This window comes from Papaver somniferum, chromosome 8 (genome assembly GCF_003573695.1).
Source record: "Papaver somniferum cultivar HN1 chromosome 8, ASM357369v1, whole genome shotgun sequence".
NCBI classification, from domain to species: domain Eukaryota; kingdom Viridiplantae; phylum Streptophyta; class Magnoliopsida; order Ranunculales; family Papaveraceae; genus Papaver; species Papaver somniferum.
Window position 1 is genome coordinate 135,045,577 of NC_039365.1, and position 15,608 is coordinate 135,061,184.

The 15,608-nt window shown below is 36.3% G+C and overlaps 2 protein-coding genes across 2 annotated transcripts; one reads left to right on the top strand and one right to left on the bottom strand.

Annotated features, from left to right (window-relative positions):
• The first annotated feature begins 3,561 nt into the window (after positions 1-3,561).
• LOC113301862 lies at positions 3,562-4,786 on the top strand. Its single transcript, XM_026550704.1, has 2 exons — positions 3,562-4,431; positions 4,535-4,786. Exons 1-2 carry the CDS (start codon positions 4,153-4,155, stop codon positions 4,661-4,663), a joined length of 408 nt encoding a protein of 135 aa, XP_026406489.1. The 5' UTR covers positions 3,562-4,152; the 3' UTR covers positions 4,664-4,786.
• Positions 4,787-5,231: 445 nt separating this feature from the next.
• LOC113303132 (65-kDa microtubule-associated protein 6-like) lies at positions 5,232-11,451 on the bottom strand. The gene is made up of 12 exons (XM_026552131.1): positions 10,793-11,451; positions 10,144-10,347; positions 8,862-9,131; positions 8,559-8,774; positions 8,328-8,483; positions 8,083-8,242; positions 7,835-7,986; positions 7,529-7,616; positions 7,376-7,449; positions 7,169-7,243; positions 6,729-7,081; positions 5,232-5,667 (listed from the first exon to the last, which is right to left on the bottom strand). The coding sequence occupies exons 1-11, from the start codon at positions 10,871-10,873 to the stop codon at positions 6,746-6,748; spliced, it is 1,812 nt and encodes a 603-aa protein (XP_026407916.1). The 5' UTR covers positions 10,874-11,451; the 3' UTR covers positions 5,232-5,667; positions 6,729-6,745.
• Between the last annotated feature and the right edge of the window lie 4,157 nt (positions 11,452-15,608).

Here is a 15,608-nt window from a genome sequence, read left to right on the forward strand (position 1 = left end):
ACACAAAGTTTAGGGAATAAATATTCAGCTATTTGATTTATCAGACATCTGTCATGTCTCTCAAGAATTAGGTCGGGACCTTGCTGCATATTAGACCAGGTAAACCTAGGACCAGAGAAACCAGGTTTATGCAAAGCAAACACATTACATAAATTCCTAAGATTAGTATCATCAACCTCTAAACCACCATTCTTGTCATCAGTACCTAGTAAAGCATCAAAATCACCTACAAAGAAAACTGGTTCACTAGAGGGTATAGGTGATAATTGACATTGATTATCCCAAAAAGCTTGTTTAATGCTTCTATTAGGTTCTCCATAAATGAAGTGAATAGGAGCCCTAGAACTTGAGGACAAAATGTTGAGGTCAATCCTTTTTTTCCAAGCCAAGACAAGACCACCACTTCTTCCAATACATGGCACATTAAAGGTGCAGGGAAAATCCATATTTCTCAATTTCTCAACAACAATATCCTTTTTCAATTAAGTTTCAGCAAGAACACAATATCAGGGTTGATGTTTTTGAAGAGAAATTTAGTTCTTTATTAGTAAATTTTTTTCCTAAGCCACGCACATTCCAGTATAACATGTTAACATTACTAACAGGATAATTAGGAACAGGAGACAGGTCATCAATAGAATTATTTAAAAGATGAAGGATATATGAATTAACCTGATTGGTGGAATCATGACTACCATTACGTTGTGCATTGACGTTATCACCATTCAGCTGAGATCCTTAGGCAGTATTCAGATCCAAATTAGCAGCCTCATGAGGTGAATTATTATGGATGCCATTTTTAGCTGAAGAACCAACAGTAGGCTCATTGAAGATACCATAGGGATTAACAAGAGTGTGGGTAGTGAGGGTACAATTAGAAAGATTAAGGGAGGGGAGATTCCCTAATTTGGTAATACAGGGCAGAGATTATTGTAGTCTGGTTTAGACCACTCAGCAGTTTCAGGAATCATAACAATCCTAGCCAGAGTATTGGTAGTAGCTCTGGTTCTTTTACAAAGATCAACTCTCGTATTGATTTTACGTTTAACGTTTGAGAGGGCATCGTGCTCAGCTGCAAGAGAAACAACTTATTATCTATAAATAATTGCTTTCTGAGAAAGAAGAGATGAACTTTTGAAACGCCTAACTGAGTTGAAAGTACAAATTAGACCCGAGTTTGCTGACTCAGGGGTAAGAATTGAGTCAACTGGTTTATAGGTGTGACTAGAAATATGATTGAAGATAACTGGTAATCCCTTGTCCAAATAAACATGATGTTGAGCTTGAACAGGACCAACATCATAAATTTTCAGAGTACCATATCTGTTGTTGAAGGGAACCATGTGAAGATTTTGTTTCGATAGTTATTCATATGTCCTTTGTGCACTTTGCTCAACAACAACTGTTTTTCTTTTATTTCTATCATTATGATCAAGAGAATCATCTTGAGTATCCAAAATTACATCTGCATCAATCATAGTAAAATCTCTCAGCTCCACAGTAGATTCAAAATCAGAAGGATGTACTGGAGGTTGTGGTGGCATTAATCTTGAAACTTTTGGTAGAGTGTATTTAGATCCATATGAGTTTGCTTCTTTAATTGCTTTTTTTTTGGCTTTCCAGTTTGGACACACAACATCTTTATGATCTATTACACGACAAGAAGTACAAAAAAAAACCTTGGAACCCTGAACTATCTACATTCAATGAGAAATGTTTGTACTCTTTCTGTAGTGACTGGAGGAATGCCTGCTGGTAGAGCACGTTGAACTGAGATACAAATACAAACTTTAATATTCTTCTTAAAGGTACCATAAGGTTCTTTTGCATCAATTAGATCCCAAAGTTTGAAGGTAAGCTTCTGAAGATATTCAAATTCAATACACTCGCATTGTACATTACATAGAATAATCCGCATAAGTTCTTCAACAAAAGAAATTTGACAGTTTACTGGCCAACTAGTAGGAAGAAAAACTCTCAATACAATAAGATATCCACAAGAAAACCAAGGATGCTTCTCATTAACTCTGTTAAAATCATTCTCGGCTAAGAATCTTATCAGAACTTTGTTTCTTAATCCGCTGAAGGTTGTGACAGTTGGACTTTGAGATTACGTCCATTGAGAGCAAATGTGGTGTATGATATAAGAAGTTGGAACCAAAGTCTCACCGCAAATATATCCAACCATACATCATTTCCAATTATTATCATGTTAAGTTAAGATCTCAGTTTTATCAATGAAGATCGGTTTAGTAAGAGTTGAGGGGATTTTTCTGGGTAATGTGAGTTTTTATGTCATTTGAGAGGATGAATCTTGAATATCAGAAGCTGTATAGTTGACAGCTTCTTGGGTTTTGTATGAATAATCAGCCTGATAAAAAAACAAGAAGATAGATTTTGCATGAATTTTGAAATAAGTGATTGGGGTGTGTTTATACAAGCATGTCTAGATGCAACAATTCCATATGGTAGTAAAGCATGTGATATGAATGCGACAATGCACTATGATGTTCGGAGAGATACAACATTTGGAGACCGAGCCTTAAACTAGGAAATATTTGAAAGTTGAAACTGGTCTATGTAAGTAAGAGGGAATGAAATTGGTGAAAATCTGAAAATCTTTTTAGTGTACAAGTGGTCCCAAATTTCTTTGGTTACAAAGTTAACCTCTTTAGAAATTCTTCTCTCATGACCTGTACGATGATTGGAAAACTTTTTCACGTGAGTATGATTTGCTATATAATAGGACACATTTACTGATGATACTCCTATAACAGTTTATCATGACGTATAGCAAATAGATGATCACCCAGCTGACTATGGTTGTTGAGTATTAATTGCAGTTGTTTTTTCTCCAACAAGTAAAATACTGTTCCTGAATACCTCCAAATGAAATCAATGAGCTATGGGTGGGTTTAAGGGTGGCATGAATAGATGTTTGGAGGGAAAATATGTATGCAAATTGGTGATATAATTCAGACTATGAGTTTGAGCATGAAGGATATTATAATTTTGACCAAAGATTTGATGAGAGTTGAGTAAAAGGTTTTGTGAATTTTGGGGGTCAGCCAATTGGCAGTAATACAGAAATACGGCTTAGGAAATGTACTCCAGCTAACAATAGCGCCTCTAAACGGTGCTCCTTTATCTGGAACTGCAAAAAATCAAAGATTTTAATTAGTAACCAAATGAACCCAAAATAATTAGGCGATCTACCAATGCACCTCATAATGGCAATATCGAGTGGCATTAATTAATGCTAATGAAGCGTCTAGATTTGGACTTTGAATTTTGGGTTTTGAGGAGTAATGATGCCTACGAAGAGGTGCACATGGCTTTGAATAGGCGTGAATTTCCAAGAGAATTCACCAAGAGCCTTCAGTGACCATTAATAGCCAAATTTAAACGCTTATACAGCGGGTTTAGATCAATAATTCTTATAACATAGAGAATTAAACTAAAAGATGAAAGATAAAAAAGAGAGAAAATAGAGATTAAGAGATAATGACAAATTTTGGGGAAAATGCTCCAGATGGAAATCAACCTTCATCCACTTTTGAATTTTTGAGAAGGAATGCATTGAGACTCGAAACAAGAGAGTTTAAGAGGTTAAGAGATTTTTTTCAAGAGGACATAGAGAGAGGTGAAGCAGTTTAACTGAATATGAAAGGACTCGAGAAAGGAATGCGGATGAATTTGCTCTATGGAAGATGAAAAGGTTTGCAAGATCATATCTTGAAAAGGAGAAAGAGAGGATAGTGATGATGATTATATCTAGAGGAAGAGATGCAGCGAGACCGAGACTGAAAGTGATTCTGAAGAAACTGATGGGATTTACGAGTACCATGTAGCTATGTTGTGAAAATCGCACGAGTCGCCCAACGGGAGCTTATGCAATATAGCGCCCTAGACGCGAAGATGTGTACAATTTTTAAAAAAAAAATTAAGGCGCTGGGCGAAGGGCTTGGTGCCCTCACTTCGCATAGCACGTAACACAATATAGCCATGTAGAAGAGATAAGTTCTTCAAAGGAGGAGAGGAAGAAAGAAGAGATAAGGGCTGAGGATGCTTTGTACAAGCGTTATCTGGATGAGAAGTCAAATCCACCAATCTTCGCAAGAGCCATGCAAGAAAGGTTGAATATAGATTCAGATGGAGATACTGTTGAAGACATCGATTCAAACGATGTACCAAAAGGTAGTGGAGGATCAAATGAAGAAAGTGATGATGATGATGATGAGTCTGAAGGAGATGATGGAGATGGCTATGGGTCCGCGGCTTCATCTGGCAGTGAGTATATTGCGCACTATGAGGAGGAAGATTGGGACAGATGTGATGGCGAGGATGACCGGTGATCTCCTCAAAAACATCAGAGAAAACAAGCTTGGTTGGCTAAGAATGGAGCTTAACTATGATCAACAAGTTTTTTTGGTAACAACTCTCTCTCCCTCTCTTTCTGACGTTTGCTGTTGGTTTTCTTAGTCTTTTTGGTATGAATGTTGTGTTGCTTATTCATTTTTTCCTTGTGATCTAGTCGGACGGTATAGTAAAAAGTTTTCATGAAGCTGTGGAAGTAGTTATGAACAGTTATGGTTGCAAGTTGCTGGTAATGAAGGTAGTGAACATGAGTAATATTGTGGAAGTGGAACTTTTTGTTTTTTGAATGTAGGTCTCTAATATACTTAGATAGAGATCTAGAATGGGATGTAATGATTAAATAGGTGTTGATCTCGGTTGTAATTGATGCAGAAGGGTAACAGGGTATTGATTAACTAAAGATGAACTGAAACTGTAAAATTTTCATGATATACAAATTGAAGAACCGAAACAAAGAAATTCAGAGAAACTTGCTTACGTCATGATGACGGAGCATAGCTAATTCTCTTCAACTGTTTTATTTATGTGATCAAGCTTCTTGTGAAGGGACCGATTAATGTCTAGCCTCATTGACCATGCTTTTACTTTATAATAGAATTGATTGATAATGACATAATGGCTTCCAGCATTAAAGCCGACATCAAATTACCAGTGAAAGTAAGTTGGACAAACAGATGCCCAAGAAAAGTTCATGCACGCGGCAGATAGAGTTGTATCGGAGAGTTATGATTCTTATGAAGTTCATTCTTTGCATCATACTTCGTTATTACTTTTCACGTTTGATTCACGGCATGTTTCCAAGTGGCCGTAATACACAGACAATTTTATAGTGAAAAGAAGAAAACAATACACAATACAGTGAATTTGGCTCCTAGAAATTTTTGCAAATTTAGCAGGGTTAGATATGCTTAAGAAAATACAAAGACGAGTTACCTGAACAAATGTAATACATTTTTTATATACATTAATTGTAGTGCAACACATCACAACAAACAAAACCACGGTTAGACATGCTTAGTCAGTACAATACAACAAACACCTAGAGTATATAATTAGCCCAAATGAAATCCATCACCTCCAAACTATCAACTTAGTTCAGTATGTGGCCACGCTGCTTTTGAGTAAAACGTTTCCTCAAATGTCGAATTACGTACCATTCCTCGAACTGATGCGCCACAAATTCAACCAAACACTAGTGTACAATCTTGTTTTTATTCACAAAGCCGTCTCCAATCAAGTAAGTTGTTTCTTCTAAACTCTAGATGTAGTTTCCTGTTCATATTCGTACTCCTGCAGAAATTTAAGAGTGAACAATCGTGAGACATACTAATATAATTTCACAGCTTAGCCAGTAAAGAGTGAAAAACTGTAACACATACTAATATAATTCACAGGTTGGCTAGTAAAGGGAGCACTATTGGCCAAATCAGAGCACTCAAAGCAGGTTCTTAAAGAAATATTATGATTGGAATGTAGACTTTTTGTGTTTTGCGCTACAAATCTCCATATGGTCAAATTAATCTTTTTTATATTATGTTTAGTCAGATTAATCGTACTCTGCATTAAGGCATGTTCATGGTTCTAAATCATGCATTAAGACTAGCTTATAGTTAATGCCAGATAAGGTTAAAGCTTAGCATGACATGTCCTTTAGCTTGACATGTCATATGAGGTGTCCTTTGTAGCCATGAGATGTCTCTCCAACTCATGATAGAAAGGTTGAGAGACATGTGGCAAGCATGAAGCATGACTAGGACACTCTTCTAGCCTCACATGTTTTCCTTAAAAGAGAATCTGTTTTTATCCATCGTGAAGTAATGTGATGAGATAAAAGTTGATAACAGGTCATGAAGGTTAAGTGTCTTATTTTTCTATTTCCTTGTTCTCAACTTGTTTTGATATGAACCATATGTAGTGTGTTATTGCTATATATGGTGCTGGTTTTGTATGCTAATAATACTAGGTTCAAGTATAATTTCAGCATGTTGTTAGATTTATATGAAGTTCAGTACTAAAGCATAGAGGTTATGGAGCCGAAATTCCAACATGGAAAGGCAAATGTGTTATCATATGGGGTCAAATAGATCTGTGTAGCTTGAAATATTGAAAAATGAAAATCCTACTGGTTTAAATGAGTCAAAAAATCAACAAACCAGTTCTTTTTGAAAGAGGGGCAATTTGTATTTTGCCCAGACCTAAATCAGCCTGGAATCACCAGACACCCGAGTCGGAGTCCAGTCATTCCAACCGCCAGTGCTTGTGCACACTGGATAGTTCTGCCAATGATATTGGAGACTTGAAAGTATTAAAATGATTCACAGAAAATATGATCAAGTTAAGGAAGCAATTACCTTCAATGTAGATGCATTCAGCCCAGAGGAGGAGAGCCTGGCTCAGAACCATAGATTGATGCGTAGGACATTGTATCTTCTTTGGAAACTGAGACGAAATTCAGTGGAACAGTTGTCATCCTCCTCATTTCCTTGAAATTTCCATTATGACGCCCAGATCTGGAACGAGGTGTGAGGAGCTCAGGAGTGGCACTACCAACAGAGACTCGTCTAGGTGTCGCAGGCATAGATCCATTTCCAATTGTACGGTATCCATTTGCTTGCCTGAAGCTGTTAGTTCTTCTTGGGCTAGGTTTAGATCCATACATAGATTCTTTCTCTGTAAGAAGCAGGTCTTGTAACTTTTTCTGATCCTGTAAAAAGAGGACGGGTTCAATCGAAGGTTTAGTATCAACCCTTCCAGAAAAGGATATGGGTCCAAAATGCAACCAGAGCAATACCCGATATCGCCTTTTCTCCTCTTCTTTATGTTGTCTGTTTATTTTATAATCTTCCAACATCTCCACAAGTCGAATCTGTGAAATTTTATAAGCATATAACATTAATATATTACAAGCTTGCCAATAGTCGAAACTGGTAAAGTTTTATGAGCACAACACAAGCTTAAACTGCAGGAAGAAAGAGAGCGCAGGCAACAAGAAACTCACTCCATCGTACAGAAACATTGATCTTCTTTCATTTTCCCAGGACAAGGTTTTGTTGATTAAACTGTCAACTAGTGCTGGAGATGAGTAACATGTTAGAGTTGCAGAAAAACTAGTGGAGCCCCTAAATATGACTACCTCTAGAAAATAACGAACCTGGGATTTTGGTAACAGTCACTCGAGCTCGTTCAGCACGTTTAAGATTTATGTGTGCTCCTCTTCCAGCACTGTAACGGTTATCATCCTGAAAAACCAAAACAGATTTTTGAAGCATAATTAGCATTCAGATGCTTTTAACACCTAGAGAAATTCTGAACCGCAAAGCGAAACCATATACTTATAGTTGCTTCATTTGGAAACAGTGCATCAAGTCCCAGATTCTGTTTATACTAAAAATGGAGAATGACAATTCCTTGTTATCCCACATGGCTGCATATGACAAATACAGCTAAGCATACTTACTTGGTTATAGTCTTCAAGCCATCTTTCTTCATCACAAGCTGAGAGCCATCTATCTATTTTCTCCATTATTTCTTTTCTGTTCCCAGCCTCGTCTTTTGCTTTAGTTACCTGTCCTTCAATGTTGGCTAGAAGTTCAGAAGGATCCACAAGACCTGGATAGATTGATAGAGATACAGAGAGATCAGCATTAAGTACCATAATCATAAAATTATAATCATTTCGCTATATTGTAGTTAACAATCCCATACCGGAGTCTATCATTGCAGTAGTCTTCTCAGGAGAAGTGCTTGTATCAGGCTCAATATGTGCTCTTCTGCATATATCCTCCAACTCTAACCTCCGTTTTATAACTAGTTCCTTCATTCTGCTGGCTTTTAGTTTAGTGAGACGCTCCACCTCCGCAGCTGCCTGTACAGAGAATTAGTTTGATCTAAGAATCTGTTCAAAAGCATGTAAAAGCACATAGGAATAAAAATGCAATAAAAATGCGAACCTCCTCAATAATGTCTACTGATAGAACACCAGATTCTGTAATTTGTGCTTCTGACATGCCAATAATGAACAATGTCGTCCGGAACCGACTCCTTTCCTCTTTGGGTGAATCCATCAAGTTCCACAGTTCCGAAAGTGATGCCATGACAGCTTTCAACTGCATTGGAAATTGGCATTTGAATAACCTTACAGATAGGACATCAAGCACAAATTAGGAAAAATTGTGCTTTACCTTCTGAATGCGAGTTCTTCTTTCCTGTTTTAACTTGACAATTGCCTGGTCCAGACCTTCTAATGTTTGACTACTGATGTTTGTTGAATTTCCGGGACCTGCCTCATTTAAGCTTGGATGTACTTGACTCACGGTCTTTCCGAAATCCAATCCAAGCACACCACATAGAGTATGCACTTCATTTACATGATCTAGAACTTTACGTAGTCGGTCAGACTGCAGAAACAGGGTCAATGGTGATGAAGGAGCAAAAATAATAAAAGCTAAGCACTTAATGCCAAAGTCACTTCTAACTAGACATACCTTTTCCTTTTGAAGTTCAAGGAGACTTGCTTGATATTCATTTAGCTTTCTAACAGATAAATCTTGTTCAGCCAAATCAGCTGCAGAACCTGTAGTAGTACCATTGAGATGACTATATTCTGAAATTTCTCCATTGATCATCTGAATCTGTGCCTTTATCTCGCTAAATTGTTTCATTCTTTCATCTTTTTCTATTCTCAGATCTTCTAATAGCGGTGTGATAGATGACAGCTGATCTTTCAACGATGTTGACCTTTTATCTGCTTGGATCTGCATTTTCGAAAAAATATCAGTAGCTGGATGGAAGACACAATAGTCAATGCATCCAAACATCCAAACATTTAGAAGTTAAATCCCATTTGACAACAACTGAAGCTTGAACACCTAAAACTGAAGAACCTACACTACAAATACAAGTAATGACTAGATATGAAATTGAAAATCTACTTTAGTCGTCTCACACCAAGGAAAATAAAGAAATAGATTTGAAAACTACTTTAGTGACATACCCCAGTCCAGTCGATAACTACATGCAGAGGCAGGGCAACACAACCTGACCAGTACTGTAATTTTCCTGGTACACTGACCTCTAAGGTTACTGTACAATTGGTGAGAGATAATAAATACGCCTCGAGGCCTGCACCTTGTACATTTTCTAAAACCATATACAAAAAGTTGGAGATGGGCGTATGCTTGCTGACGCAATAAACCTGATACAGCAATATCTAAATACGTCCAACCTAAATGTTGGAAAAAGTTGGGGACACATACTGATATTTGACAGGGAAAAGTCTTTATATCACTCATATCATCAGTAGAACTATATCAATATCTTGCTTCGGAATTGGACGTACTCTCCTACTATCACTTACACTTAAAAGTTAATTTTGCAATATAAGAAATATCCAACAGAACCCCCAACATACAAGGTCGTAATTAAACAATGGCATGCTCAACTATATATGCCCGGACTGTTCAATTCACACAGCGAATTCAACTTGCATATAACCTAAGCACTGACTATTTGTTGTTCGTCATTCATATTTCATAACTAGCCCGTACACAGTAACCAAATAAAGCTGATTAGGATTATACTTGTCACCAACCATATATTATGACAATATACAGCAGCACTAAAATGAGTTGGCAACATATACAGCACTAAATTGATGGTGCCAGCCATGCAAATAAAGCAGAGGTGGTTGGTTCAATAGTGAAACAGAGAAGTAAAGAAGCAAAATCATATATTTTATCTTTCTTCAGAGATTGGTCAAATACATACCCGAGAATGAAGATTAAGCTCTCCAAGAGAAGCCATGAGTATAGCTAGCTCAGCTTCTTTAGCCGCAACAGATTGATGAAGGCGTGCCTTGGCGTTGCTTGCCTCCTCAACTTTTCTTCTGTATAACTCTAGACAATCTCTTTCAAGTTCCATTAACATACGGTCCTTGTCAGATTCACTCTCACCCATCTCATGCCATATATTCTGATTACACACAAATTAACCCACATCAAGTTAAGAATTTTAGACATCAGAACCAATAATGCTAAATTCGAAATTCAAAAATAAAAAGGAAAAGGACCAAATTTTTTACATATGCAGCATTCTCAGGAACACCCATGAAGAAAGAAGCATTCTTTGAACTAATTTCACCTTTTTTTTGGTGTCTGTATAATTTCTTTCCTAAGAATTTACAGGAACAGGAAAATTTTCATCTTGATCGTATAACTTATTAATGGTCTTTTATTATGGTAACAAAAGGTGGGTAGAAACACCATACATACCAAAACCTTGTTCTTTCCCAACACTAGCCATAAAAGAACAGACAAAATTTAAAGAAGAAAAATCATGATGAGTGAGTGAGAGAGAGAGGGTCTAATGATTTTTTGAGAAGTAAAAATCATAGAAGAAGGAAAGGAAGTAGGGCCACCTGAAGTTCTCTGAGTAAAGCACCGCAACTGGTTTCCATCAAATGAACACTTCTGTTGAGCGGGCTCCCAAGGGCCTGCATTATTTGTACGTTTGCTGAGCCAAGAATCACTTTGCCTCCAGAAAAGGGAGAATTTAAGCTGGACTTGTATCAATATTCAAGAACAGAACATAGAATTGAATGAAGAAGAGTGAAAACAGAGGAGAAACACAGAGATAACTCTCTTCTCCTGTAAGGTTTTGTCAGATCTGAACCTTTAAAGAACTTACAAGAAGAACAGAGCAGAGTAGGTAGAGGAAGAGAAATTAAAATATGAAACTGGAGAAACTTTCAGAAGAAAAGAAAACCACCATTAATTAAAGACGACTTCAGTTATGTAAAAAAGAGTTCAGAGAATCTCAAAAAAACAAAAAGTCGCCATTAAAGACCTTTTAAAGAGGAGAAAACTGTACTCAAAGAGTGAGTGAGTGAGAAAGAGACAAAATAGAGCATTAGGGTTTTTAGAAAATTGAATGAACAATTTGAACTAATTTTAGTGGGCATTTCTAGGGTTTTCCCTTTTCTTTTCCAAATACTATAATTGAATATTTTGAATTTGTTTTATTTACTTATACTTTTCCGTTTTGGAATAGCTGCGTAGCAAACTTTATTTGTAAGATTATTCTTTAAACTGTTAATTACATTGTAACAACGTTCTTATTTTGTAAGATAAAATATAAAATAATAGAAAACAGCGGTAGAGTACAGAGTGGAAGAATGGAAGATAGTAAAGCCCAAGTCACAGTCAGCCCCTTTTTCTTAAAAAAGAACTGGAGTCCTTTTAGTATATGTATATCGGTATCCTATCGGCCTGAATGATACCCTGACCAGAATTATTCATCACCTGGACGGCTGTGATACAGTTAAGTTGGTACAACAACTGTTCCTTGCTGTTCGAACTTATAATGAAAACGTTGGGAGTTGGGACCAAGGAATCTTTGAGATGACAGCACGAGTAATAGGAACCAAAACCCCTTTTTATTTACAGTGGTGATTGTATATGGAACTGGAAGACAGTTGGTATTGATGTTCTGTACATCTCAACCGTCCACTAGCTGTGAAACAGTTGGTAGATTTTGCATTTTATAACCAGATATATTTGGTAGTGCACGTGGGATGTCGGTATTGTAGGCCCTGTTGAGGATATGAACGACCAAAGCCGAGACTGGTTAGCAACTAATTTATTTATAATCCGGCGGCCGGACGCACAAAATGATTGTATAAAACCATTAAGTATTTTCTCCGTTCCTTTTTAATAGGTTGTTTTACTAAAATAAATGTTTTAAAAAATAGACTGGTTTCCTAATTGGAAAAGTCAAATGTTGTTTTAGTTTTATGGGATCACTTTTTTCTTATCTTCTTTTGATAACAAGTGTCATGTGGACTATTTCACTATACTTCTTTTGCTGACAAGTGTCATGGGACCATTTCACTTCACTTATTTTATTGACAAGTGTCATGAGGACCACTTTCAATGACTAGTTATCTTAATTTCCTTAATCTTCTCTAAAAACAAAATCAGCCTATCAAAAAGGAACGGAGGGAGTAGTAAATAAAGAAATTCGTAAAGAAATTGCTATCCCGCGGACCATATCATAAACCTTTTCCTTACCGTTTTTGCTAGTTCTAGGAATTGAATTCTTGATAATCCAATTCCGAGAAATGTGGCGGATTTCTTGAACCAAACAACACAAATCGACTTTATGTAATTTAGAATTTTGATTCTTAAGCATATTTCTATGCACAAGGTTAAAAGAACCTGTTTGACATACCAGGTGGTATGACAAGTGAGTTGCGCCATTATGGCAAAATCACTGAACGATAGAGATTCTAGCGAACGAAAAAGTTAATATCGCCAGCGATTGAGTCATTATCGCTAGTGCTACCAAGAATATCGCTCGATATTAACTATATCGCCAACGTTCGAATTAAAATCGCCAATGGTCGACATTGTAGCTCCTATAAATACCGTATCATCATCTCATTCCCCTTCAGACCTTCACATCTTCCGTCCTCTTCTCTTCTCTAGTTTAACAAAACTTTCTTTAGTTTTACTTCCTAAACAAATATGAGTGAGAAAAAAGAAAAAAAAAAACAGAAAACTCAAAGGATCTATTAGTACCTCAGCAAGCAGATTAAGTTATGTTGTGGATAAAGAATATAAGTTTCAAAATGTTAGACAAATAGTTGGAGATGGTTAACACTCTATGCACATATCTGGTAATCCGGAGCGAGTTAATTCAGTTAATCTAAGAGGTGGGTGGTCTGAGTTCCGTACGGTGTTCATGTTACTTCCCCCCGCTGTTCAAGAGAGTGTCCGAAGATATCCTTGGCGGCATTTATATCATATAAAACCTAGAAACCACATGACTCAAATAATTCAAGTTATATTCGAACAATGCTAGGATACTACAAACACGTTCTTTTTCAAAGATTTTGAATGTGGTAAGTGTGTTTTTTATTTTAATTAAATTTTTTGATTATGTTTTTGTTTTATAAAATTCAACGAACTCTAGTTATCAGAAGATATATGGAAATGAATCAGCGGGGGTCTAACAACCACACACAATATTTCGTTTAGGCAATTTGTATGGACTAACTCCATTATAATTCCAAGAGAATCAACTAGACAGTCAAAATCAATCAAGGAAAATATATCCAAGAGTTATATATTTGTTTCTCAATGTAATCAGCAAATCAAACAAATAGAAATCCGCGAGCCTGATTATTATGAGAAACAACTTGAACGGTACCAAAGACCAATATTCAATTGTCAATCAATTTCAATCAACAACAAAAGGTTGGATTTACCAATTGATTGAGCTACGCACAACCTGTGATATTTCAATTATACAAACAAATATAATGCGGAAAAGAAATAACACAGACACCAGAAGTTTTTTTAACAAGGAAACCGCAAATGTAGAAAAACCCCGAGACTTAGTCCAGATTTGAAAACCACATTGTATTAAGCCGCTACAGACTCTAGCCTGCTATAAGTTAACTTCGGACTGGAATGTAGTTGAGTACTAACCAATCTAACACTAATTAAGGTACAGTCGCGTTCCTTACGCCTCTGAATCCCTGCAAGACTCTACGCACTTGATTCCCTTGGCTAATCTCATCCACAACTAAGAGTTGTTATGACCCAAAGTCGAACACTTGATAAACAAATCTGTCTCACACAGAAAAGTCTATTCTGATAGATAAATCTGTCTCCCACATAAATACCTACGAATTTTATTTCTTCTTTTGATAAATCAAGGTGAACATGAACCAATTGATAATACGGTCTTATATTCCTGAAGAACATCCTATAAATATCAATCACCTCACAGTAACTTAACTATATGGTAGTATAACAAGTTATTGTGGAATCACAAAGAATGAGACGAGGAGCTTTGTGATTACTTTTTATATCTTACTTATCGGAGATAAATCTCGAGCAAATCTTATAGAAGATAGTTTTCAGTACGATAGAACAAGTAAGATCAGAACACGCAACTACATAGAAAATAGTTGGGTCTGGCTTCAGAATCCCGATGAAGTCTTTAAGTCGTTAACCTATAATGGTTTTTGGAAAAACCTATGTTAAAGGAGAATATACTCTAGTCGCAACCAGTATCACACAGGAGGTGTGGGGATTAGGTTTCCCGATTTCTAGAGTTCTCCCTTATATAGTCTTCAAATCAGGGTTTGATAACTTGGAAAAAAACAATCAATATTCACCGTTTGATGAAACCTGATTTAAGATTCAAGCTAATATCTTTCCATCATTAGATGGTATTAGATTGTTACACACAAATGAAGTATACCTTCATTTAGATATGGGTAACCATACCTAAATGTGTATATTGAGTTGGTTCAATAACAGTTAGCTGAAGTTAGCCATATGAACACTTATGTACTAAACATGTTCATCTTAACACTTCTAGATCAAATGATAATCAAATGGGTCTAATTTTGTTACTCATAGAGTTGTTCAATTGTTTATATTCTCATAGAAGTATACAGGACACAGTTGAAGCAAAATCGGATTGCTTCAAAAGAATCAGTTCATGAACATTTTAGCCACGTTTTGCAAAGATTGCATTCCTTAATTTATAAAGTATTTGTGCATGAGTATGAAAACATACTTAGCCGATTTTAGAAATTAATCTCCTAAGTTTGCGAACGGGTATACAAACTTAAGTTCCAGACTTTGGTCATGTCCGACAGTTCGCATACGGGTACGCATAATATCGTTCCGGACCGAACTCGGGTGAATAAATTTGCAAATGGGTACGCAAACTTAGTTCCCGGACTTTGACAGTTAAAACCGTTCGCATATGGGTATGCATACTTGGTTCCTGGACCTGAATCATTCTTACAACAGTATGCATCCAAACAATTGTTAATTGTTATAAACTCCCATTTCAATCACTGAAACATTCTAAGAAGACGACAATAGCTTTCTCACACAAACTATTATCTTATAAGAAATTTTCAAGTGATCGAATGATCAATACGAAACATTACGAGTCTACATCAAATGACTGTCTTGCACAAATCATGTAGGATGTTACCAGGTGATTTTCACATGATCATCTTTTGATTTTCGTCAAGAATAATGATGAACGTAGTTAAATCAAAAAATTTTCCAACACATATTTCGAGAAATATAAGCGAGTTAAACTTATCTCGAAATATCAAATGTGTATATGTGAAGTCTATATAGCTGTACGACTTTGTCTCAATAGGAGATAGAATATAATAGAATAGACATATGAGTGATAGA